Source organism: Anoplolepis gracilipes, chromosome 14, assembly GCF_047496725.1.
Source record: "Anoplolepis gracilipes chromosome 14, ASM4749672v1, whole genome shotgun sequence".
Lineage (NCBI taxonomy): Eukaryota > Metazoa > Arthropoda > Insecta > Hymenoptera > Formicidae > Anoplolepis > Anoplolepis gracilipes.
The window spans coordinates 1,518,311-1,543,649 of NC_132983.1; the positions used below are offsets into that span (position 1 = coordinate 1,518,311).

Sequence of the window (25,339 nt, forward strand, 5' to 3'; positions counted from 1 at the left end):
GCTTTCGTTATCGCCGGCGCGTTAAAACAGCCGCGATAAATTTAACAATCTTTTTTTTTTTTAATTTTTTTTCTCCCCCTCTATTCGCGACAATTTTATAAGACCTTAATTTTATAATGCCTGGCGCGACGCGACGATGATCGGCGGGGGGGTGGGGGGGGGAAGGGGGGGAGGGATGTCATCGTAATTTTAAAGGAATTTAAAGATCGAGACGAGTCTCCTCTGGATTAATGTCCGGCGATGACGCGAGTTTCGAGAGACGAACTCTCGTAAGAGACGCACAGAGCCGATCTCGACCGGTCGAAACTTTGGAGAGGAGCGTAATGGCGATTCGCGTCGCGTGATGGATGGTCCCCGTGGTATCTTGTATCGCGGTATATCGTTGCCACCGCTCTTGCTTATTAAACTGTTCGGTATTTCTCGTGGACGGGTAACAAGGCAGAGAGTATACATATATATCGCGTTTGTGTGCGGGAAGAACGGGGGGGGGGGGGGAGGAAGATCGATGCCTTGTATGTGCAGTTTGACTCGAGCCGAAACTTTTAATAAGCGTCATCCGTGCTACCGAGGTAGTCAACAGTCTCGTCTCGTTATAAATCGCTACCGTTCTCCTTCCTCGAGCACGTCGGAAAAATTATCTGATTTATTTCAAACGACCGGATCGGACCTGGCTATCCCGAAGGTACACTCGGGATTCGAGGATTAAAAATCGATGTGGATTGTTTGACGTTTCATCCTTCGTCAAGAAAGTTGAGGATCTTGCAGATCTTATTTCATCTTTCATTTCGTGTATATTTTAACTTCTGTAAATCTACCGATTTTCTCCACTGTAGTGAAATGTAGAAATTAAACACCAGTATCTACTCTCTGGAAAAACATGAAAAACCTAGAATTTTCAAAAACTTCTTTTATACGAATTGGAAATTCAGGGAATTTTTTTCAAAAATTCTCTCTGATAATTTTACTCAGATTGTCAACAAGCCAAGCAAATTATGTGTTTAAAATATATTATAAATATCTATTTTTATTTATATATTCAATATCTTAATAATATATATTAAATGCAGTATATATTTTTTTATAATTTTTAATGATAGAAAAAATAAAATTATATACAAGTGAAAAATGCTTACCTTATGAAAGCTATTTTAGTTTGTTTTTCATTTATAAATCTAGCGCTTGAAACTTAAGACGTTCTACGTTTTTCCTTCGAATAAAAAATTTTAGAAAATGCGTGCAATAAAAAAATTTATTTTAGAGAAAAGTTGTATCACAGAATTTTTAAAGTATGCTTTTCGCCTGGGATTTTGAACAAAATACTCAGGAAATTTTCAGGGAAGTTTTTTTTACAAAATTTAAGTAGACATCTTGAAGCACGAACCTGTTTACTAATAATAAGTATTTCTTCACTCGCTGTGAATCGAAAGGATTTTTCGTATTCGTATAGAGCAGGTGGTAGCGATTATTACGCTTGTACGAGCAATAAAATATCCTCGGAAGAAGTGCCTTATAAGTCTTGTAGTTCTCCGCGGACACCCGGTACCGAAACGGATGATTGCGCGCCGCGAACGCAACAGATCGCTACGTTATTATTTTCGCCAGTTATCGAATTAGATGTTGGCTTAACGTATACGTACAACGTAGTCTCCGTATAACCGTCTCATAGGCGTACATACGCGCGACTTGCCGTCCGACGAATATCAGGGTGTCTACTCAAATTTTGTAAAAAAATTCCTTAAAAATTCTCGGACTTTCTAGGTATTTTTGTTCAAAATTCCAAGTAAACGGAATATTAAAAAAAATTTTTTTAATGCAACTTTCTCTAAAATAAGTTTTTTATTGTAAGCGTTCTCTAATGCTTTTCACTCGAAGAAAAAATAAAAAGCCACTTAAGTTTCAAGTGTTAGATTTACAAAAAAATGTACTGAAAAACTAAGCAACTTTCGTAAGATAAACATAATTATTTGCGTAACATTTAAATTTTTAACACAAAAAATTATAATAAAAATAATATTATCGAAAAGAATTTTTTTAATTTCCAATAAAATTCCATGAGAAATTCCGGACTTTTCGAGGTACAAAAAATCCCTGAGAATTTCAAATATTCCATGTTTTTCCAGAGACACTCTGAAATATTCTGTAATATTCCAGCCCCTTCGTTACACTTACAAATGAAATAAAAAAATTCTTGGACAAAAATACAATATTTCCACCAACTCATCGAATAAGAATTGCGCTCGCACAAAAGCTGCTAAAAAAATCCTAAATAATTAAGATAATTAATAGAATATTAATAGATAAACCTACTAATATAATATAAAAATGACGTAAATCGTGGGCGCGTTGTATAATAATATCCACAAACTCGGAGCTATGAATGTTTTTTTATAATAAATCTTCAGCCTGTGTGCAATCTCTTTTCTTACTCAAAAACACATTAATGTAAAGTTGAGAAGCATCTGATTGAACCAGGCGATCGTGCGTCTTTGAAGACGTCGAGTGACATGCAACGGACCGAGCAAGACAAATTGCGAAAGCTTCGATGAGGACGATCATGAATTGTCGACGTCGATTTGGCGAAATCATCGGCGAGCGAGTAATGGAGAGTAAAACGCTTCCTTTGCCGGAAGGAAAAGTGACGGCCGGTTTCTGCCGCAATCGCGTCCTCACGTCGATCGCGTGCTTTATGTCGCCCCTTTTGCATAAACGCGCTCAATTTGTCCGAACGGGGCTGTAAATTATGCCGATTCACAAACGCAGTGCGGATGACGCCCATGGGCTCTCTCTCTCTCTCTCTCTCTCTCTCTCTCTCTCTCTCTCTCTCTCTCTCTCTCTCTCTCTCTCTCTCTCTCTCTCTCTCTCTCTCTCTCTCTCTCTCTCTCTTTCTGTCTTTCATCTCCATCCCCCCTTTTCCCTTCGTTTCAGCTCTCTCGATTTCTCTCCTCTCTTGCCTCCCCACCGGACATCGGGGCATCCCTCGAGATTACGGCTTTCCCCCCTCCCCCACTTGTTACTACCTACAACGTACTTACGTTACTTTTAGAACTGCTTATTACTGTGATTACCGCCGCATAATGCGGCGACCGAGCCGTTCTACAATTTATTATTGAATTGCTATAATACGAACCGAACCGCGGCATCGCTCGACGCGTCCCACCGTTGTTATATACACGTTGTTGCGGAAAATGCATGACGCGAATCGAATTTCTCGGTACACGAAAAATTTTACACGCTCGATGGCATTTTATTCACATTAAATCGGAGCTAGAGATATCGTGGTTCATTATTATATAGAGAGGCTTTCATATCTTTTAAACTAACTTTTCGAAAGTTTTTAACATTAAATGTCGCAGTTAATTGTGAAATTACAAATTAAAATATATTGTAAATGAAAGATAAGATAATAAGTCTTTCTAACTATTCCATTTATAAAATTAAAAATATAAACTTTATTTCTGTAAAAATGCATGTAATTTTCTTCGTCAAATACATGTAACTTTTTAAATTTTAAAAAATTTTTATAATTATACTTATTATTGATTACAAATTTATAGAATATAATCATTAAAATTCATAAAATATATATAATCATTAATTCATAGAATATAATAATCATTAAAATTGATATAACAATAACAAATCCTGTTCTTTATATTATTTCTATGATATATTTGATCGAGTCTACTTTATAATAGCAAAAAATGGATGAAAGGAATATATTTTCACGAGAATGCAGAATTAAATATGTACATTAGCATCTTGCAGTGTATCTTATACACGAATTTTTATGGCGCATTTTCTGTTACCTTAAAAATATAATTTTAAAGTGTATAAATCCTATTTGCTTTATAAATACACACATATATATAATATATATTTACTTAGATTGTCAATTGCAATTTTGCAGAAAAATTTAAAATTTAATCAAACAATAAAATACTTTGCAAAATATCCTTTACTCTGTATATATTGTATATATATATATATATATATATATATATATATATATATATAATCGACAGATAGTTTGGAATTTTTCTTTTTTTTCATGACGTGAAATGCGGAAGAGGATGCCCAAGGCGTGGACTCTGGTGAACTGTACACGTGTATACACGCGGAGACATACACGTACGCATACATGCATACACAGGTGCTCGAACGCACCGGACAAAATCACCGGTCTGGCCTTCTATCCGCCTATTTCGATGCTATTCATTGTTACTTTCATGCGTGATTGCCCACGCTCAGGTGGTTGCACAAAATAACACATCCAAGTCGAACATACCGTGAGTGTGGGGGAAACGGGTTGATTTTCTCAAATGCATTTTCTTGTAAAGTACACGTTGCAACGTATGCAAAAAGAACACACAAAAATCCGCAAAATATTTATAAAGCGCGTCTAAAAAATTTCATAAACAATCATAATCAGAACTTTCTTAAATAAAAGGTTTTTAAAACAATCTTTTAATTGATTTTTTACATAAACTTATCAAATTGAAAAGAATATAAGTCAATTAGTAATAGAGTATATCTATTAATTTATTATCAAACAAAATACAAAAAAATTGTGCAAATAAATTTATAGGTGTATAAATGTTTTATTAACTTTTTTATTATCCAATTTATGACGAAAGAAAATAAACTTCTCTTCTCTAATTACAATTTAAAGAAATTGTTGTTAAAAAAAAATTTTTTAAAGTATATATGTGATTATATGTGATAAATAAATGATATATGGATGATATGATAAAAATAATTTAAAACCTCTCGCTGGAAGAGAGTTTACATAAAAAAAGTTAAACATTAAACAGAGTTTAAATAGACAAAGAAATATTCGAAAATTATATTTATAAAATATAAACTAATTAATTATATAATTTTACATAATTAACACAATTCGGCCAGCGTTTAAATTTATTAGTTTCAACTATATTTAATTTCTTTCTTTATCGATTGTATACACAAAGTAAAGGATATTCTGTAAAATATTGTTTAATTAAAATTTTAAATTCTGCAAAATTAAACAATCACGATATTTAAACGAATATATAAAGCAAATAGAATTTATAATCCTTTAAAATTTTATTTTTAAGGAAACAGAAAAGGCGTTATAAACAATGTTTATAAGATACATTGAAGATGTTATAATGTATATATTCATATATTGGATTTTCATGAAAATATATTTCTTACATTCATTCTTTTTTATTTCCGCTATTATAAAATAAATTAAATATATTATATAAACAATAAAATCAGATCTATCACTGTTATATCAATTTTTAATAACTATATATATTCTATGAATTTGTAATCAATATTAAATATAATTCAATCTATATCAATATAATTATAAAATGTAATCTTTTAAAAATTTATTTAATTAAAAGGTTAAATATATTGTTTTCTTTCTTTCTTTTTTGCGTTTTTTCTACTTCTAATTTCTTTCCACGTATATGTCTACATCTATCCTAAAATATAAAAAAGTATGAAAAAATATAAAGAAATTTTGAATAAAGAAATTTTAGCGCCTGAAAAACTGCAACATACAAATGTTGCCGCTGCGTGCGTGAACGAAGCACGTGGCACGTGGCGCCATAAACATAACCTAACACAACCCTACAAGTCATGTGGGTGAACGCGCAGCTCGAGACGCAAAAATTGTGAAAAGTTTGACAAGATTTGATCGTAATCTCCAACGGCAAACATGTTGCGAAGGCAGGCACGATTGCGTAGGGAATATCTCTACAGAAAATCCGTGCAAGATAAGGTGAAGGGTATTCAGGAGAAGAAAGACAAGCTTAAGCGCAACTTGGAGGAGAACGTTCCGATTCACCCGGATCTGAGGAAAAGCGCGTTGCACGTGCAAAGGAAAATCGAATGGGAGGATGCCGGGCCGCAGATGGCCGTGGCCATGGGCACGGAGATGGGTGGTGGTGCCGTGGCCAACCATGAGGACGACGAGTACCGCTGGGCCGGCGTGGAGGACCCGAAGATCGTCATCACGACGTCCCGCGATCCCAGTTCCCGGTTGAAGATGTTCGCCAAAGAGCTGCGTCTGATATTTCCCAACTCGCAGCGCATGAATCGCGGTAACTACGAGATGAAGCAACTGATCCACGCCTGCCGTGCCAATGACGTCACGGACTTCATCATCGTGCACGAGCACCGAGGCATTCCCGACACTCTGGTGATATGCCATCTGCCGTACGGGCCGACTGCCTACTTTACACTGTCCGGTGTCATAATGCGACACGATATACCTGACATTGGCACGATGTCAGAGCAGTATCCGCATCTGGTATTCCACAACTTCAAGACGAAACTAGGAGTGAGAGTGATGAACATTCTAAAATACTTGTTTCCTGTACCGAAGGAAGATAGCAAGAGAGTAATAAGTTTTGCTAATCACGATGATTATATATGCTTTCGTCATCACACGTATAAAAAGGTACATGGGAAAGATGTTGAAATGACAGAAGTTGGACCACGTTTTCAAATGAAGCTGTACGAGATCAAATTGGGAACTCTGGACACTGAATCATCGGCTGACACAGAATGGGCTTTGAGACCTTATATGAATACAACTCATAAAAGGAGATTTCTATCCGATGAAGATGGTTGGCAGCAAGAAGATAGCATTTAATTTAATTGTACTAATAACCAACTATTTAGTTGTGACAGATTTTAATTATGCTATATTAATATTTTTATATTTGTAATAGAAGTAACTTTTATATGCTTAATAAAAGTTTTTTGTACATATAATACTATATATATCAAATATACTCATTTAGAGTGTAATAAAGTATATAAAAATTAATAAAGTGTAAAAAAAATAGTGCATAATGAATATAAAATAATCATGGATGATTTATTAAAGTTTCTACTTCAATATTATTTGATGATTTATATATAATCAATTATATCAATTATATATAATCACTGCTAATGCAAAAACATGTATCGATAATATAAATTATAAATTATTGACTATATATGTGAAGAAGTGTGACAAAATTACTGTTAGCTTTTGTTAGCAAATTATAAAAATAATAATCTAATATAGAAATTATAATACAAAATTGGATTTATATTTTACATCTGTTCACACATGTAGCAGTAATCTCTCTTTCTTTTTCATGTAATTTTGATACAGAAAATATTTCATATTACACACAATTAGCGTCAGCTATATTTGTCACTACTTGTCACTAATTATTCAATATTCTTTTTGATAATTATTTTATATATAACATTTACATACAGATACATATATATATATATATTTATTTGTGTATGCATCTTTGTATGTACATTGATGAATAGTCACATGTATTCCAAGATTAAATCTTTCACTCAATTTATTCTAATTGTCTATATCTAATGTCCATTTTGGCACAATTTATAATGTGTATATATTAATAATATATCTATATTCTTTTAAAATATAATTTTTAATATTTTTAAATAAATAATGGCTTCTTATATCAAGTAATTTTGAAAAACAAATAATAAATAAGAAGTTACTATTATATTTTCTATTAGATATTGCAAATTTAAATGCTAATTTTTAAATGTTGATATAAAATGTCATAATAATATTAATAGATTTTTTATTTGTTTCTAATATTTGTTACTTTATAAATACTATATATATATATATATATATATATATATATATATATATATATATATAACACACACACACATATATATATATACATACATATATATCTCATAATTTTCACAAATTTCTTACCTTGTAATTAAAATAGAAAGTAGCTTAAACTCCCTGGAATGATGTGCAAAAACTGATTGTGAGTTGTACTTGGCGTTGATCTGTAAAATACGTAAATATCTATATATTATTTAATATTAATTATATAATATAAATTAATATAATTTAATGTATCTATCTATTTGAAGCAAGTGTTCAGACTATATTTCACATCTCGAAAACTAAATATTGTGTGCATTTAAATTGTCCATTTATTAAAATTTTTCCAACTAATAATATATAAATAATAAATTATGCACCTCATGTGATTGCTCTATCGTCGCTTGATGCCGTTCCGGGTCCTCTTTGTGGTTCTCTTATTTTATCATTATTTTTCCTGCGTATTTCCTTTTCACGAACACTCTAAAGAAAAAAAAACAATTACAATTACGTGTACATTAATCACATCTAATATAATGAATGAGGGCGCGATATATTTTCCTCGATAAACAGCCGTCGTCACGTTTTTTACATTTAATTGTTTATTAATCAAATAAATTCGATTATCGGTAATTAACGCGGTATACTAATTGATACTAATTATTTGTACATCAAGATCGACGTGATACTTTATGCGATTGCGTCTCAAAAGTTAACGCGATGCCGCGCGTTCGACATCGAGGTGCGAATAACAACAATGTGATTGCGCGTCAAATAATATATGTAACATATTGTCAAACAACGGATTTACATGCTACGCAGTCGAAAGAATTGTTAAGATATGATAGTAATTACGAATTATATCTCTTACCCATCAATTAAATGCGTCGCGATCGGAGTGGATTCGTCCCGCACTCGCGATGTCCATTACCGACTCCGGAATGACGTCACGTCAATTGTGGCGGGAAAGTGACGCGAAAGAAACTCGCGAAGTTGGCGATATCTCAGGATCGCTCGCGATGTCTCCAGAGACATCTCATGTCCTTGCATGCCTGTAATGGCGATTTTAACAAATTAAAAACAATTGCAAACACCGTATTTATTAAAATATGATTTTAATACATGATAATTATTGTAAATAATATCTAAATCGTAAAAAAATGGTATATATAAAAATTCCTATCACATCGATAATACCTATTGAAGTAAATGCAAAATTTTTCTTCAATGGTTATCGCCGCGATAAATTTATTATCGAATTAATTAAGGCAATGGCGTGGATTGATATTCATTAATCTTGTACACCGTGATACTTTTTTGGCGTGATATTTTTCGCGATTGTATTTCGAAAACTGTTGCAATTCGCATAATTAACCTAATAAGATATACTCCGCAATTAATTCCTAAGCAGGATTTTTAAACAAATTCTCGATAAAAATGACATTAAATTCGATTATAAATATATATATATATATATATATATATCCGTTCATAAATGTATAAATATTGAGAAAATGGCTACGATAAAAGACCCGAAAAATTCGCGCTTGACTTCTTATAATTCTGGACTGATATGCTATTAAACTATTAAACACTCATAATTTATTACAAAAAATAATATTACAGCGAATAATCCTATCTAATTACTATTTTATATGATTTACCTGTGCGGATATTTTCGTAACTCGCAGTCTGCACATCCGATGCTGCGTTCCCGCGCGGAAAGAGGAAGAAGAAAGCGGGAGAGGTCCTGATTGGTCAAGCTTGCAGTAGTAATATCGGCCAATCAAGTCGATGAGATTGCACGAAATCTAGCGAAAATCGCCGAGTAATTCTCGACAATTTGGCGCGAAGATTCAAAATCATTTCAGGTATTTATACAAATGGCATGATACCAAGCATCGATAATTAATATTCTTCCTTTAAAACTGCTTGAAAATGGAAAGATTTGTTAAACATTATATACATATTCGAATTTTAGAGATCTCTGATTTTTTCTAGTTGTCTTCAGCTCATATCACATGATGAAGAACATAGTAACCTTTCCCTTGTAGGTACTTGTCATGATTGTCGCAAATATTTCTAACAAAAAAAAAAAAAAAAAAAAAAACAGCTTGAAAGTGATGATTCATGAGAATTGGACGATATACGAGAACCCGGATATTTTATTTGCAAGGTTGAAAGGATGCTTGATGAATAAACTTGAGGTAGATTCTAACCTGTACCATGTTTATCTTGACATTCATATTTATGTATGTGAAACGATTCTTTTTATCTATTCACTTTTATTTTAATAATTAAATCTAGATAAAGAAAGCACATTCTTTCTTATTTCTTTTTTCATTTTATTTTTTATTTATTCGAATATAAAAATACTATGTTTTGACAATGTCTTGTACTTATAGGTGGAGAGCATGGGATATCTCACTGTGATAATTAAATAATGTCAATTTTATTATATTCAACTTGACTTTGTCAAGAATATCCTTCGACTACAACTCTGTATTCAGTCTTTTCTTTTAGAAGAAAAATTTGAGAAAGCATTGATAATGCAACTATACTGACACTTAGAGGTAATCTTATTATTATTTACAATTAACAATTAAATCAATTGTCTAAATAATTAAACTCATGATATATACAATAATCAGTTAAACTGTTTTGACTTTTATAGATTTTAGCTATAGAGATTTAAAAATAAGCACAATGTAAAATTTATTAATTAAAATACTTGATAAATTATTATAATACTTGAAAATTTAGATTTATCTGTATATTTTATATTGTGCAGGAATATTTATGTGATCCAAGAAGAATTTGTACAAAAATCAAATATGATATAGTGTTATTCAGCAAATATGAAGCCATTGATGTACTTATAGGAATTATATACATGATATGAAGTGAGCATAATATAGTATAACAGATTTTATTTTAAACAAATTCTATGTTTTATATTTAATAAATAGATATAAAAATATATTTTATAATTCTATTTATACAGATGTACAGATCATAGACAATTGTTATACATTGTCTACAGATATCAGCAAATGTTCAGAATGTACATTACTGTCAGTTTTATCATACTCAACATCCATTAGAGATAAAATCATCATTATTATTAGAGGTGAGTCATAAAAATACTTGGTAATTATATAAAGTTTTGCAGAAAACAGAATAAGTTTATAAAAAGTAAAGTTTTTCTGTTTTAAATAAATTAGTTTAAACTTAAAAACATGTTTTCATAAAAAATAAGCAGGTGTTATATAAAATAAAAAATAAATTAATTGTTAAAGTTTATAACTTAATAATTCCAAAATAAAAAATAAAGCTTGCTAACAGAACTTATATTCTAGAATCAATTTAACTCAATAACAAATTATAGCAGAAAATATAAATAGTAGTATATCCAAAAACAAAATAAAAATATAATTTCAAAAATGTTTTTAGATTCCTGTGTTTGATTTTAGTTATAATAAATGTATTAGAATTAAAAAAAAATTATCAATTTTTAATTCAACTTGCATATTTGACATTAATATTATATATGTATAACAGTGTTGCAGGAATAAATTGGATGCTTCAAAGAGTTTGTGATCCTCTTTTGAAAATACTAATTTTGATATTCTTCAATTTCCTTTTTTGGATAATCTAATCATTTATTTGATGTCATCTCAAACTATGATAATTTGTAAAACATTTCTTAGAATTTCTTTCAATTTTCAAAGTTTGCTTTTGTACAATTATATATAATTTTTTATATATATATTTATTGTATATAATTATTATGTATAATTAAAAATTTAAGAGACAAAGTGATGTTATATTAACAATTAGAAATAAAAAATAAAACAATAATTTTGCTTGAGATTTGTACTATGGAAAAATAAACTCTAAATTAGTTAAAGAATCTATAAATTAATGATAAATTAAATACCTCTGAGATACTTTGTATATCATTACAATATATTATACATATAATAATTATATCATCAAAAAATTAATCTAAATGTAATTAGAAACAGTAATAATTTAACATGCACAACAACATTTTGCACAATATGTAATAGAATAAATTATTTATATCTTATCTTTTTACAGAATCTCTGAAATCTTATCAAAAAATGAAAAAAGGAAAATCAGGAGATAAGAGAATCAAGAAAATCGTTTGGTTTCATGAAGACGTGATATAAATATTAATATTAAAATTATTAAAATATCTAATTATGACTTATTTACAAATTAAATACATCGCGATTTGTTCCGTGTTCGCGATGCCGACGTTTTGTTATTGACATAGAATGATATCAAAGCTTCATATTAATATAATACAATGCATACCATAAAAAAAAATTTATATTTATCTTAAATATTGATCTTGTGAAAAATTATAATTAATCTGATGAGAAGTACCAAAAGTATGTATTTCATCATAAATTTAATAAAAATGGATCTAAAATCTAAATATTTCTTCTGTTTGTGTCTGGATACAAGAATTTCTAAAACATTTGATCTACTTTAAAAATTTCTCATTTCAAAAAAAGTTACAAAAGATATCATTCTTTAAATTATGAAACGTGCATAATTAATATTTTAGCTATGTTTTATAGAATCTTATTGTTTCCATTTATTAATAATTAGTTGTATTATATAATACTCTTTTAAAATTAATATTGCTTAAAATATGTGATTATATAATATCCACATCTTATTTAAATTGACATGAATAGGAACTTGTGTCATTAAATATTAAAAAATTCTTAGGTCAAACTTTTTTATCTCAGGGATAATTAAAAGCATGTCATGATGAGGATAAGAAAGGCAATCAGATATTTAATATCGGTTAAAAAAGGCTGTATTTTTTTCAATACATTTAAAAAGTATATAGGAAGATTCCTTATTGTGTGTTAAATTGAAATCAACGCGTATAATTTAGTCGTTGATTTTATATGCAAAATTATGTTTTTAATATTTAATTATAATTTATTATGTTTTTAATATTTAATTATGAGCTCTAACTTTTAATTCATCATTCAATTTTTATGTATATATTTATTTATCTCTTATCATTTACCTTACATAATTATTAGATCGTAGAAGTAATATTAAAAAACAATAGAAATTGTGTTGTTAAATTAATATAATTAAAAGTGGATCAAATGAATAAAAAACTTATTTTAAATATTTCGCATTTATATATGGTTTGTTTAGATAAATATATTTTTATCACACATTTCTAGTATCGAAATACTTTATATAAGAAGAATTATCATAGATGAAATAAAATAAAATATCTTAAAATAAATATTATTTTTAACACATTAAAATAAATTAAATATAATTAATATATAATTAAATAAAACGAATTATAGAATAAAATAATATTTATTTTAGTGGTAAAAATAATAAAAAATAAAATAAAGTAAAATAAATCAATTGGATTAATATATAATTAAATATTATATAATGAATATATATAATTAAATAAAACAGAATGAAATAAGAATGAAGTAAGATTTATATGGAATTAGATAATACTTGGAAAAAATAAAATAATATAAAATAAGAATCTATAATGAAATATAGAATAGAATAAAAGGGTGGTGAATTGAATAGAATCAATTAAAACAAAATAAGACAGAATGAAATAAGAATATAAATAATATTAATTTTAATAGTAGCGATTAAACTTGATTCACTCAGAAACACTATAAAATCAGGAGCACCGAGTGTATAAAACTTTCGCCAGAAATATAAACCTCACATCTCTCAGAACTGGTGCGTGCGACGATTATTCAAAATATCGCGCGCTGCGCCTGCGCACGTGTCGCGTCTCGGGCGCGAAGCGTGCGTGGCAATTGTTTTCGAAAATACGTCGTAAATAAATAAAGGTGACTCGGTCCGCTTTACCGCGACGTGCGAACGAAGAGTCAGGTGGCTCGTTCGCGTTGTCAGTCGAACGCGTTTACTCAAAATCACCGGTCGCCGACGCGATTGAACGTCGCGCGATGAACCCGAGCTTTGAACTCAAGCCCGCGAAATCCCACTACGTCTGTTCGCGTCGCGAGAGCGGCGCCCGCGTTGAGACGTCACGGTGGCGGAGCGACGCTATGGATATGTACGGATCGTCGAAACCACGCACGCAGAAGAGCGACGGTGAGGATCGGCTTCTCCTTACTCTCGCGCCTGCATCGGATTCTTGATTTTTGCTTGCTCAACTGGTGTCGCTTGCGGTGAATCGCATGAATATTTACGCGCGTTGCTAGAAAATCCTCGGAGTTTTTCTCCGGCGATATTCGGTTGCGAGACTTGGTGCGTTACACACACATACACACACACACACACACACACACACATATATATATATATATATATATACAGACACATGTATAATATATATATGTACAATATATATGTATGTCAGATGTTATAGGCGCTTTGGCGCCGAAATATTTGTGATTAAATTATAAAAATTTTCGCGAAATCCCGGATCGTGCGACGAGCTTTTTTTCAATCTTTTTAAATTATAATGCATATTTCTTTATACATTGCTTAAATTTTCTCGCATCTTTGTTCAATCTATGGACTTGTGTCAAAAGTAAGTGTACTCAAATGAGAAATGTAGAAATATTTGTAATATTCTCAAATTTTCATTCATCTGGCTATTACTATTTTCTATAAAACACTTGAGTAATTGAATAACTGTCTTTTATAAGGATATAATACAGAATTTCCACAAGAAAAAAAGATATCTCCAAGTTATACCGCAACTGGCTGCCCACACCTTTAGTAGCTGATACGTCGTAGCCTGCATAAAAGTAGTGTTTCTATACTGTGCCTCTATCCTGACTCTATAGATGTTTAAGCCTGGTAGTTATTAGCTATTGCAAAGTATATTAGACCCTTTCTTTTGTTTGGCAAGGTGCAGTCTGCTTTATCTTTCAGATCTAGAGGTCACGGGTATCTCTCGCAGTGGCCGTGTAAGGAAGAAGTCTTCTAAGCTAGTCGACTTTGAGTCCCCCGATGATCTTACGGAAAACAAACTCAAGCGACAGAAGGCGCAACAGTTACAAACACCGCAACTCTTAGATCAGTATGAAGTACAACAGCAGCAACAGCAAATATTGCCCACCCAATCCAGCCAGATTGGTGGGCGACAAAGGAAAAATTCAGGCTCCAATCATGTGCAACAAAGGCTCAAGGTGGAATCCTTATCTGATAATGAGTCATCGGGTTCAGAATCTGATGATCCCTCTGGGATAAATGAGGATGAGAGATATAGCATGGAATCTGGAAGCGACAATGAAGTAGACCCACTTATGATCGATGATAGAGAAACTGGCTTTAGGAAACTAGAGCCACCATCAGGTCAGGAAACACCATCGCAAGCAAATAGTTTATATATGCTTGAAAAATGTAAGAAAAAGTTGATTATTAAGGATGGGAAAATTATAGGCAAAACGAAGGCACAGCGCAAAGACAAAGGGGTATGTACTAATGAAGAGCGATACCAAAGAATGGCCTTAATTTTTTGATATTTTTAGAAGACGAGATTTACCGCTTACATGCTATGGGCAAAGAAAATTAGACAAGAACTGTTAGAACAATCTCCTTACATGGGTATTTAAGTTATATTTATTCTTTTTTATACAGATACAAACGCATGCAACTTTTATGTTGTTTATTGACTGTTGCTTTTTGTAGATTTTGCGGCAATTTCTAAGCGATTAGGCGAGCTGTGGGCTACAGTGCCACATCTGGAAAAATATAATTGGCGCAGGCGCGCAAAGCGCCTAGCAGCAAAACCTCATACTTTACCAGCGAGTAAAGATGAGCCTATCTGGAAAATGCCACCACCCGCCTCGCGAAAAAAATTCATTAATAAAATTGGTGGGTTTGTTTAGTTCCTTATGTATATAAGCAATGTACCATTTGTGTCATGTTGTGTAGTAATAGTAGTAGTAGTGGTAATACTAGTAATAGTAGTAATTTATGTACTTTGCCTTCTTCATGTGCATCTGCATTATCCAAAAATATTTATTGAACCGAATATATATCCGCCCTTTATGATCTTGGTAGTGATTAAAAAAAATTTTTTCTATTTTTTTTTATGTGGCATGCATGCGTTCTATTTAAATGTAAGCAGTACGATGTTAATAAATTATTCTCGTATGCATTTCAGGTAATGGGAAAGAAACGAAGGCTGCTTCTGCGAAAAAGACTATCCAACTCGGCGTGCCGTCTGTTGTCGGGAATATCCCAATCTCGCCACCGTCAAATCGCACCGGTAAAGATCTGGTTAATGAACCGGTAATAGGCACGGGAATGTACAAGGTGATTGGAACCCAGCCGATTGATGTTGCGGCTCATCTCAAACTGCTCGGCGAAAGTCTGACGATCATTGGGGAACGTTTAAAGGAACACGATGGTCAAATAGCCGTCTCTGGTAGTCTTTCGGTTCTATTGGACTCGTTGCTCTGTGCCTTAGGTCCATTAATTTGTTTAACGCAACAATTACCGGAAACTAACGGAGCTAAACCAGAAACACTTTCCCAAATGCTCGATAACATTGCTTATCTTATGCCTGGTCTATAATACATGTACAAAATATGTGAAAGATAACGAAAAGATCGGTAATTCTGTAAATATATGTATGAAATTAGATAAAAATAAGTAGATTATAAGCGTGAAAACAAAAATGGAGATGTATTTTACCATTTATTTACTAGAAGTTTGAATTTTTAACACTGATTGTCATTCTATTTTCTTAAATGTAAAGAAATAGTACATTATGTTTTATATAAATAATATATCATTTGCAAGTGTAAAATAGCATTATATTTCCTATATAAATAATATATTGTACAAAATTAAAATAAATATTTAAATATAAAATTTTACAAATAGAGGAAGTGGGTTAATAAGAGCCACAGAAATAGGCACAACTATATTATGTAAAAATCTTTAATGCTACTGAACGTTTCAGTCCTTTCTTTGAATCGTCATTAGTAATCCAAATTATAAAAATTTTATAAACATAAATTTCCTATTAATTCCAACCATTAAGACAACGAAATTAATTCCAAGTTCCTTTTTTTCTAAAGAGGAAAGTTGATGAAAACTAAAAGTCAAAATACATGAATTTGATTTGAAAAAGGACCAAAGTGTATTATTGAAATTAAAGATTTTTACATAATTCGTGGTTCTTATTAGTCCACTTTCTACTTGAATTTTTATATCGAATTTATTAGAGCATTTTCGTTTTGTTGAAATTTGAATATTTAAATCTTATTACAACTAACTGTACATGTGACATATAAAAATAATATTACAACATTATTGTTCTGGTAAAATAGGCGGACATGTACAAAATAGATTTTTATCACCGTATATATCATCTATTCTTCCTACGCTTGGCCATATCTTGTTGCTTCCTTTGACGAATGGCTAAAAAATAAGATAAAATTCTGTAATCGCAGTAACTATTCGATTAGATGAAATAATTAAGAGATATTTACAGCGGGAAAAGCCCCTAACTCTCGTGAATATCCTCGATTCCATTCGGTGGCTATTACTTGTTCTTGTGAGTGAGGTGCCATCTTCAAAGGGTTTTTTTCAATATCTAATTTTCCTTCTTCGATGTCCGCAATCTCTTTTCTTATAGCTGTCAAAAGAAATAATGACAAAAATATTAATTTTATATTGTTTTAAGCACAGCATTCAAAAAGTTTTTTGTTTTAACTTACAAATGAGAGAATCGCAAAATCTATCCAATTCAGTCTTATCCTCGGATTCAGTCGGTTCGATCATTAAGGTGCCAGCTACAGGCCAGCTCATGGTCGGTGCATGAAAACCATAATCCATCAATCTCTTCGCGATATCAACGGCCTCGATATTGGCAGTTTTCTTCAAGTCCCTTATGTCCAAAATGAATTCATGTGCAATCAGTCCGGTTTCACCTTTGTACAACGTGTTGTAATACTTCTCCAGCCTCTTACTCATGTAATTAGCATTGAGAATGGCCACTTGTGTAGCTTTACGCAAGCCTTTCGAGCCCATCATCTTTATGTAGGCCCACGAAATTGGTAAAATAACAGACGATCCGAAGGGCGCAGCCGACACAGTACCAAGATTCTTTATATCACCGTTGACATTACCAGAACAATTTATTACCGGATGATTTGGCAGAAAAGGTATAAGATGTCGCTTTCTGTAAAATTAAATTATATACATACATGTATAATTTGACGCAAAACTCTTCAAGATTTAGATGAACGTTACTTACACTCCAATGGGGCCCATACCGGGTCCACCACCTCCGTGAGGAATGCAGAACGTCTTGTGCAAGTTGAGATGTGACACGTCGCTGCCATAATCACCGGGTCGACACAAGCCAACTTGAGCATTCATATTGGCACCGTCCAGGTATACCTGAGCACCGGCACCGTGCACCATGTTACATATGTCGCCGATTGTCTCCTCAAATACTCCATTTGTCGATGGATATGTGATCATCAGGCATGATAACGTGTCTCGATATTTGTCGATCATCTCTGATAGGTGCGTCATATCAACAGAGCCATCCTTACACACAAAAATTGGCTCCACCTGCATCCCCGCCATTTGGGCGGACGCGGGATTCGTGCCGTGTGCAGATACCGGAATTAAACATACTTGCCGGTGCTTTTCATCCTTAGATTCGTGATAACACTGTATGGCTCTCAAACCAGCGTATTCACCCTGTGCCCCACTGTTTGGTTGGAAACTGATACCATCGTAACCGGTGATCGCGCACAGATCACGCTCCAATTCAGCAAACAGTTGTTGATATCCTTTAGCCTGCTCGGGAGGAGCAAAAGGGTGCATGTCCGTGAGACCTTTCAAACTGCACGGCATCATCTCAGTCGTTGAGTTTAGTTTCATCGTACAAGAACCCTGATACAAACGTTGATGTTAATCGTTAAATTACACTGGAACATATTATTTTTATAAAATTACAGCCGCTTACCAGTGGAATCATGCTATGTACAAGAGACACATCCTTGTTTTCCAGAGATTTCATATATCTAACTATCTTGGTCTCGGAATGGTAGCTATTGAAGACAGGATGCTGCAAATATGAAATTGTACGATGGAAGTCTGACTTGTCCAAACTTCTCGCAAAGAAGTCTTCATCCTTGATAACATCGTCAACTGTGAGGTTCGCAGAAAATACTTTATAAAGATCATTCACGTCTTCTATCGTTGTAGTTTCATCGAGGGATATTCCAACGGTTCCGTCACTGTAATATCTGCAAATTTTCGTTCGATAAAATCTCTTTGATAAAATTATAAAGTATAAATTAAAATTATTTCATATATTAAGAAGAGAGCACACAAACCTTAAATTTATTTTAGCTCTGCTCGCATTCTCTTTTACTGTCTGCGCAGAAATTTTTGGCGACACTTTAATAGTATCAAAAAAGTACATGTTGCTTATCGTGTTCCCAGTTACTTCCAAACCTCTGGCCAAGGTCAACGTCAAATTGTGCACTCTGCTCGCGATGTCATGTATTCCTTGAGAACCATGATACACGGCGTACATTGCGGACATGTTGGCCAGCAAGGCTTGTGCGGTACAGATATTACTGGTAGCCTTGTCCCGTCTGATGTGTTGCTCGCGTGTTTGCAGGGCCAACCGGTAGGCTTCCCGGCCGTCGAAATCTTTCGTAACGCCTACCATTCGACCGGGCATTAATCGCACCAGCTTCTGTCGACACGCGAAGAACGCAGCGTGAGGTCCACCGTATCCGAGAGGTACCCCGAAACGTTGACTCGTGCCCACGCATATATCGACGTCGAATTCACTCGGCGGTTGAAGTACAGCTAACGCCAGTAAGTCAGTAGCTGCACAGACGAGTGTCTGGAATGCAATACAAATTGTTAAATTGCGATCATAGCCATATAATATGTGTGATACCATTTTTTTGTAAAAAGTATTTACACGAGTATTTTTATTCCTCTGTATTATATGTGTTTCTAGATAATAATCATTTTACCCCATTAGCATGCGCCTTTTTGACAACGTCGTCGAAATCGTGTATGCAGCCTGTGGTGTCGGGATATTGCACAAGAATCCCGGCGATATCCTTCCCATTGGTGTCGACTTTGAACACGTCTCCAATTTTCAACGTTAAACCTAAGGAAGCAGCGCGCGTTGCTATCACACTAATGGTCTGCGGATGCACTTGATCGGAGACGAACAATTTTTTTCTCTTATTATGTCTGCACGCGAGCGCCAGGGCCTCCGCTGCTGCTGTCCCTTCATCCAAGAGGGAGGCGTTCGCCACTTCCATCCCCGTGAAGTCGCATATCATGGTTTGGTAATTCAATAAGCTTTCCAGTCGTCCTTGCGCGATCTCCGGCTGATAAGGAGTGTACTGCGTCGTCCTGAGATAGGATACAACAGATTATTTAGACAATATTTTTTTTATATACATTTAAATTCATTTATCGGTTTTATTCTAGCACAATTTACCATCCTGGATTTTCGAAGATGTTGCGCATGATTGGGTGTGGCACGCAGCAATTATGGTACCCCATACCTATGTAAGAGCGCCATATTTCATTCTTCTCTGAAATTTCGGTGACCTGCTTCATCAGATTGTACTCGGCTGCAGAATTAATTCATTCGTATTAATTTCATCTTCCACAGTAATTCAAAACTCTGTATATCATCATTTCGTTATAAGTAATATAAGTTAGAATTTGATACGATGAAGAAAATATAGTGTTATATATACAGAGTTGGGAAATAACGCGTTACTTGTAACGTCGTTACTGTTACAGGATTTTTTTCGGTAACTGTAACGGCGTTACAAATTTTGTAACGAAAAAGGTAACTTCGTTACATTTTTCGATAACGAGTAACGAAATTAACAGTTACTTTTATCGTTACTTTCCAAACAGCACATGTCTTCAAATTTGAACTTAGAAATTGATAAGAGTATTGAAATGCAATATCACATAAAAACTGCTGAATCTCTTTCTAGTATGTATTTCTTACTTTGTAAACAAATATTTAAGTAGACAGATAATTCAATGATTAGACAAGAATTCGATATTATGAAAATTATTGTATCGTGTTAAAATTTTAAAATAAAAAAAAATGAAAACACGTGAAGAAAGTGATTTTGACTATATTTACAAATGTATTGAAAGTAAACTAACAATAAAAAAATTATTTTATTTACATTTACAAAATCTAAAAGTATTTAAGAAAGCTTGTTTACACTTTTTTGTCTTATTTAAAATAATTTATTATTATCAAAACTATTACATGCTATATCAATAGCACTATCAAAATTATATCATTACTTTAATGTAAAATAATGTTTAACAATTTTTAATATTTAGTGTAAAAATTTGATCTTGTATTAAAATAATTTTTATGTAAAGTTTGTATTGTATACAAAAAAAGTAACGCAAATTATTGTAACGATAACGGTAATGAGTTACTCTTTAAAATTAGTAACGAGTTATATTTTAGAAAAAAACCGATAACAGTAACGAGTTACTTTTATAAAATAATTTTCCCAACTCTGATTATATACACATGTGCTATTTCAAAATCAGATTAAATCTATGCAATGACAAAAACTTTCATTCTATTTGAAATCACGTGAATGCTAGGCGGACGCACGAGATTGAACTGTGACCTCAGATAACGATAAATCGAAGGTTATCAATTTTAGGTCGAGTCAAATCGTAAAGTCTCGTGACTTGTCACGTTTCTACAGAATGACGATAATCTTAAAAAAATAAGGAAAAAAAAAACAATTGTTTTATCCCAAACAAAACTCAAGGTAACTTTGCAAGCAAGGAACAAAAAGATTCCTCCTCCCCCATCATTTCATTTCAAATTAATGAGATGTCTAATTGTGTTTTAGTAAAATTTAATTTAATTTAATTGATTTAAATAATTTAAATATACTAATTAAGAGGACACATTACTCACTAACTGGCTCATCGAGATTTAAACCTCCTTTGTGAAGAATTTTAGCCGGTACTGCCGCTTCCGTTAATTCATCAAGACTCTGCAATAACGAGTTGTCAAATAAAATTAATCCACGACTAATTAAATACAAACATCTTTTTCTTATTGAATAAAAAAATTTCAAAGGTATATACGTCACCTTAAATCCAATTAATCTCAACATTTCCACCTGCTCATGTTCCCTGGGTCCGATGTGCCTTGTTTGAAATTCCTCTTTTCGCGGGATTAATTTATCGAGATTCTTCCGTAAATTACTCAATCGCAATCCACGAGCATGTTGAGCCACGATATTATGTTTATTTAGAAGTCTCGAGTATCGTGCTACCTTTAAAGTGTACTGCATTGTAACTCTTTAAAAAGAGATCGCGTAGAGAAACGTTAGCGATAAACGATTTGCTATACTGGAGGATCTTCACATAACTAAGAAATGTTATGAACTTGACGAAGATTTTATACCGAGTATATATTGATATCGTACAGTCACACAGTATATCGGGAGATCGTATGTCACAATTCTTGATTACACAGCTTGACCTTTAACTTTAGCTTGTACAATATTGAAAAATTATTTTCGCAATTATATCTCTCAATGTTTGATCTAATGTAGAATTCTTCCATCGAAACAGATGTTTTTTTCAAACCTTGTGTTTGATTCCAACGTTTGTGCAAAACACAAGGTTTTTCAGCATTAATTTTAGTTGACCTGCTTATAATTTATCACATATTTAATTATACGAAAATAATAGAATAAAATTTAAATATAAATAAAAAATATTACGATATATTTTTATAATATAAAAAAAAAAGATATAGATATTTTACTAATAAAGAATTATTTTTATTTATCTTTACAAAACATTGGTAAAATAGATCAATTCGTATGAAGAATGTTCTAGGCTCATTATACAATGTAACTAAACATTACTATATTATATGTACACTTAAAGCTGTTATTATTCTAATTATAAATAAGCGTGACTGAGGAATTGAAAAAGTTAAAAGCTAAATGAAAAAAATATTTAAGAATTTATATCTTAAAAATGTCCCAACTTATTTTTTAATTTTGGTTTAAACAGTATTGGATGCAGGAAGTAAATTTGAAACACATTTTTAGAAAACTATTAGAAGACTAATCTTTATTTCATAAACTTATCTTGATCTTGCATGAGTATCTTAGCGGATGATTTAGCATCCAAGAAAAGCGTATTGACTTCCTCAATGTCCTCTTTCTTGATGGTGGTTCTTTCGTTGATCTTTGCAGTTAAAGCCGCGGGTGTTAGAAGTTGCACTACGTATCGCAGAGTCGTTTTCGTACCGAGTTCGCCGAGGGTGGACAGAGCTTCGTCCTCGATTTGCAATCCTTCTGTCACAGCTCTCAGCTTCGCTATCTGCTCGATCTCCTGTCTGGAATATGGAAGAGTCTTAATGATCAGCAAACGGTCCAACAGATCAAGAGGTATGCCGTGCGGAGAGACGATGTCTTCAGTTCCCCGGATCACGCAACGGCCACGATTTGTAGCGAAAATAACGATCGGTGCTATGGCACTTTCCAGAGCGCGATGCAGATAAGTAAACGTTTCTATGTCTAACATGTGGACCTCGTCTATGAACAATACTCCTGGCACTAACTCAGCAATGCCTTGGTCGATATATTTGTTTACTACCTTGTTTATTTCTTTCCGCAACTTGTCTAAAATAATTTGTATATATAATTTATTATATTATTATATTTATTTGTATTATATATATTTGTATATGTGATTTAAATATGTACACATATGGACATGATTTAATATCAATATCAAATCATATCAAATCTAAAAAAATCTACAATTTGTTACAAGATATTAGATATAATAACATGTCCTATTTTACCTGTTATTTCAGTTTTTTTAGGTTTCATTAATTGCCCCATCATAGACATTATATCTTGTCCTCCTTGTGGCTTGGCATTGGCTATGTCTAAATCGTGCAACGTTACGTCTTGAATGACTTCTTTCTTTTTATGTACATCACCTTTTGGTAAGGGAACATATTCCTCTGCTTCCAAATCAAACTCGGTAGCAAAATTATCACTTCGACCTTGTCTCTTTACAGCACCACTGTTAGCTTCGATATAAATTACATCGCCAGTCTCTACCTTCTCTTTTTGCAGAGACTCATATATGGAGGGATCCAGCTTTAGCTGTTTTGTGCCTTTAGAAGTCTTCAGTCCGAGGACCACGTGTGATACAGTTTTACCGTAACCACCCATAGGATTCTCTGTTTCCACAGGTGTCAACTCTGTGACTTCGCCCTCGTATACTTCCTTTGTTTCTTTGATTCTCAAACCAATAGCTCTCCTGAAATTCTCCATGAGAACTTCTGTTTTCTTGATTTCTGAACTGTAGACTTCTGAACCCACCATGGGACAAAAAGGCACCTTGTTACCAAGCTCTTGAGCAATGGCAAGAGCTATCGCGGTCTTGCCTGTACCTGGTGGACCAGCCAACAGCACGGCACGTCCTGCCATTCTCTTTGATTTTATCATATCGACAACAATTCCTGCCGCCTGTAAAAGCATGTGACAATTTAATAATTCTTTAATATTAATTATATTATATATATTATTAATAATTTCATGATTTTTATCATACATCTTTTGTGTCATTAATATAAAAAAAAAGGAAAAACGTAACGACAGCAAGATTTGGAGAAGCAAATTTTCTATAAATGTTACTTTTTTTATTTATACTAAAAGAACAAATCAACAAACGTATAACATGATAAAATGTCAATATCTAAGAAAATACTAACCTCTCGCGCCATTTCTTGACCGACGAGACCGGCCGCATTTTTAATGGCTGTGCCCTTCTCGTCGAGTCCCAGACCCTTGATATGCGTATGTGCCGAGATCCTCTGAGTTTTCGCGGTGCTCTTCACTTCTTCAATCTTCATCGTGTTACGATTTTCTAAAAAAGAATCTGAGAGAAATAAAACACCGAGAAAGCAAGCACGTTGCTAGCTGCGCCTGTTTGCTGTTTGATTGATACTTTCTCTCTCTCTCTTTCTCTCTCCTTCCCGCTCTAGCCTTCTCCCTCCACTGTTGTTACAGCAACGCGATTCGTCATTGGTGGAAATCAAACGCGGGAGCTTTACGCTTTACGCGCCACCTTCCGAAGCTCAAGCTCGTGGAATTTATCGATCCGCTCGTCCTCCTGGTCTTTCAAATGTATTTCTCGTCTTTTTCGGCGAAAATTAATGAGGAATAAATTTAAAAGAGAGAAATACATTTGTATATATATCATAGAAAAAATATTTAGAGCGAATAATATATCGAAGTAGTACTTCGCGCAAGCTATTTGTCAAAAAGTCCGCGTCTAGCAATTGATACACTTTTCGGAAACTAGATGTCTCATGGGATGATTAGTTTCTCGATAACGCTTTAGGCAACCAGGTTTCGTATATAAAGACATTTCGGGGCGTCTGTTGTCGGGTCCGATGCACCTGGGAAAAAGCTAACGATAAATCGTAATCTTAATTTGAAAGTTGCCGCTAATTTCAATACAGTTCAACTATCTGAGCCCTAGGTGCGACGTTGACCCATTTTGCTGAGCATCTTTTTTTTGTTTTTAAATTTTTATGTATTTTTTATGCTCTCC

At 32.9% G+C, this 25,339-nt stretch overlaps 4 protein-coding genes and 2 long non-coding RNA genes across 19 annotated transcripts in view; 3 read left to right on the forward strand and 3 right to left on the reverse strand.

The window, feature by feature from the left end:
- LOC140673179 (uncharacterized) overlaps window positions 1–9,383 on the reverse strand; it is a 173,185-nt gene extending 163,802 nt beyond the window's left edge. For all 4 annotated transcript variants that reach the window (XR_012048017.1, XR_012048019.1, XR_012048018.1 and 1 more), the window contains exons 1-4: window positions 9,325–9,383; window positions 8,532–8,712; window positions 8,041–8,143; window positions 7,763–7,842 (exon numbers count right to left, since the gene is read on the reverse strand). This is a non-coding gene — a long non-coding RNA (uncharacterized lncRNA). The remainder of the gene's footprint in view (window positions 1–7,762; window positions 7,843–8,040; window positions 8,144–8,531; window positions 8,713–9,324) is intronic.
- LOC140673162 (U3 small nucleolar ribonucleoprotein protein IMP4) lies at window positions 5,603–6,870 on the forward strand. Its single transcript, XM_072905868.1, has one exon. It carries the CDS (start codon window positions 5,708–5,710, stop codon window positions 6,644–6,646), a length of 939 nt encoding a protein of 312 aa, XP_072761969.1. The 5' UTR covers window positions 5,603–5,707; the 3' UTR covers window positions 6,647–6,870.
- Window positions 9,384–9,713: 330 nt separating the features above from the next.
- On the forward strand, window positions 9,714–12,211 carry LOC140673499 (uncharacterized). Of its 3 annotated transcripts, XR_012048066.1 has the most exons (6): window positions 9,714–9,912; window positions 10,066–10,233; window positions 10,452–10,563; window positions 10,665–10,790; window positions 11,222–11,354; window positions 11,765–12,211. It is a non-coding gene; the product is annotated as an uncharacterized lncRNA (long non-coding RNA). The 3 variants fall into 3 exon arrangements; XR_012048067.1 differs by lacking the exon at window positions 11,222–11,354 and having other exon boundaries at window positions 9,721–9,867; window positions 11,765–12,204; XR_012048065.1 differs by lacking the exon at window positions 11,222–11,354 and having other exon boundaries at window positions 9,722–9,912; window positions 11,765–12,203.
- Window positions 12,212–13,678: 1,467 nt separating this feature from the next.
- On the forward strand, window positions 13,679–16,403 carry LOC140673536 (uncharacterized). 6 transcript variants are annotated; one of them, XM_072906516.1, is made up of 6 exons: window positions 13,728–13,819; window positions 14,380–14,533; window positions 14,609–15,150; window positions 15,208–15,283; window positions 15,368–15,553; window positions 15,846–16,403. In XM_072906516.1, the coding sequence occupies exons 2-6, from the start codon at window positions 14,521–14,523 to the stop codon at window positions 16,256–16,258; spliced, it is 1,230 nt and encodes a 409-aa protein (XP_072762617.1). In that variant the 5' UTR covers window positions 13,728–13,819; window positions 14,380–14,520; the 3' UTR covers window positions 16,259–16,403. The 6 variants fall into 6 exon arrangements, with proteins under 6 accessions (XP_072762614.1, XP_072762615.1, XP_072762617.1 ...); XM_072906515.1 differs by having other exon boundaries at window positions 13,754–14,261; XM_072906518.1 differs by having other exon boundaries at window positions 13,754–14,261; window positions 14,615–15,150.
- A 134-nt stretch (window positions 16,404–16,537) lies between these two features.
- On the reverse strand, window positions 16,538–22,346 carry LOC140673534 (glycine dehydrogenase (decarboxylating), mitochondrial). 4 transcript variants are annotated; one of them, XM_072906507.1, is made up of 10 exons: window positions 21,838–22,346; window positions 21,660–21,738; window positions 20,181–20,316; window positions 19,702–20,092; window positions 19,045–19,565; window positions 18,672–18,954; window positions 17,949–18,598; window positions 17,410–17,873; window positions 17,182–17,327; window positions 16,538–17,110 (listed from the first exon to the last, which is right to left on the reverse strand). In XM_072906507.1, exons 1-10 carry the CDS (start codon window positions 22,039–22,041, stop codon window positions 17,000–17,002), a joined length of 2,985 nt encoding a protein of 994 aa, XP_072762608.1. In that variant the 5' UTR covers window positions 22,042–22,346; the 3' UTR covers window positions 16,538–16,999. The 4 variants fall into 4 exon arrangements, with proteins under 4 accessions (XP_072762608.1, XP_072762610.1, XP_072762611.1 ...); XM_072906509.1 differs by lacking the exons at window positions 21,660–21,738; window positions 21,838–22,346 and adding an exon at window positions 21,220–21,505; XM_072906510.1 differs by lacking the exons at window positions 21,660–21,738; window positions 21,838–22,346 and adding an exon at window positions 20,709–20,843.
- A 229-nt stretch (window positions 22,347–22,575) lies between these two features.
- On the reverse strand, window positions 22,576–24,744 carry Pont (RuvB-like helicase pontin). Its single transcript, XM_072906511.1, has 3 exons — window positions 24,495–24,744; window positions 23,574–24,249; window positions 22,576–23,388 (listed from the first exon to the last, which is right to left on the reverse strand). Exons 1-3 carry the CDS (start codon window positions 24,633–24,635, stop codon window positions 22,835–22,837), a joined length of 1,371 nt encoding a protein of 456 aa, XP_072762612.1. The 5' UTR covers window positions 24,636–24,744; the 3' UTR covers window positions 22,576–22,834.
- Between the last annotated feature and the right edge of the window lie 595 nt (window positions 24,745–25,339).

Bases quoted from the DNA above. Each gene is read 5' to 3' on its own strand.
- LOC140673162 (XM_072905868.1), top strand. From the start codon at position 5,708: ATGTTGCGAAGGCAGGCACGATTGCGTAGGGAATATCTCTACAGAAAA.
- LOC140673536 (XM_072906513.1), top strand. From the start codon at position 13,774: ATGGATATGTACGGATCGTCGAAACCACGCACGCAGAAGAGCGACG. The intron at 15,151-15,207 runs GTATGTACTAAT...TGATATTTTTAG, and splicing joins CACAGCGCAAAGACAAAGGG to AAGACGAGATTTACCGCTTA. The intron at 15,554-15,845 runs GTGGGTTTGTTT...TATGCATTTCAG, and splicing joins AAAATTCATTAATAAAATTG to GTAATGGGAAAGAAACGAAG.
- Pont (XM_072906511.1), bottom strand. From the start codon at position 24,635: ATGAAGATTGAAGAAGTGAAGAGCACCGCGAAAACTCAGAGGATCTCG. The intron at 24,250-24,494 runs GTTAGTATTTTC...ATGCTTTTACAG, and splicing joins GTCAAGAAATGGCGCGAGAG to GCGGCAGGAATTGTTGTCGA. The intron at 23,389-23,573 runs GTAAAATAGGAC...AAATTATTTTAG, and splicing joins TAAAAAAACTGAAATAACAG to ACAAGTTGCGGAAAGAAATA.
- LOC140673534 (XM_072906507.1), bottom strand. From the start codon at position 22,041: ATGCAGTACACTTTAAAGGTAGCACGATACTCGAGACTTCTAAATAAA. The intron at 20,093-20,180 runs GTAAATTGTGCT...ATCCTATCTCAG, and splicing joins ATCTTCGAAAATCCAGGATG to GACGACGCAGTACACTCCTT. The intron at 17,874-17,948 runs GTAAGTAACGTT...TTAATTTTACAG, and splicing joins GGTATGGGCCCCATTGGAGT to AAAGCGACATCTTATACCTT.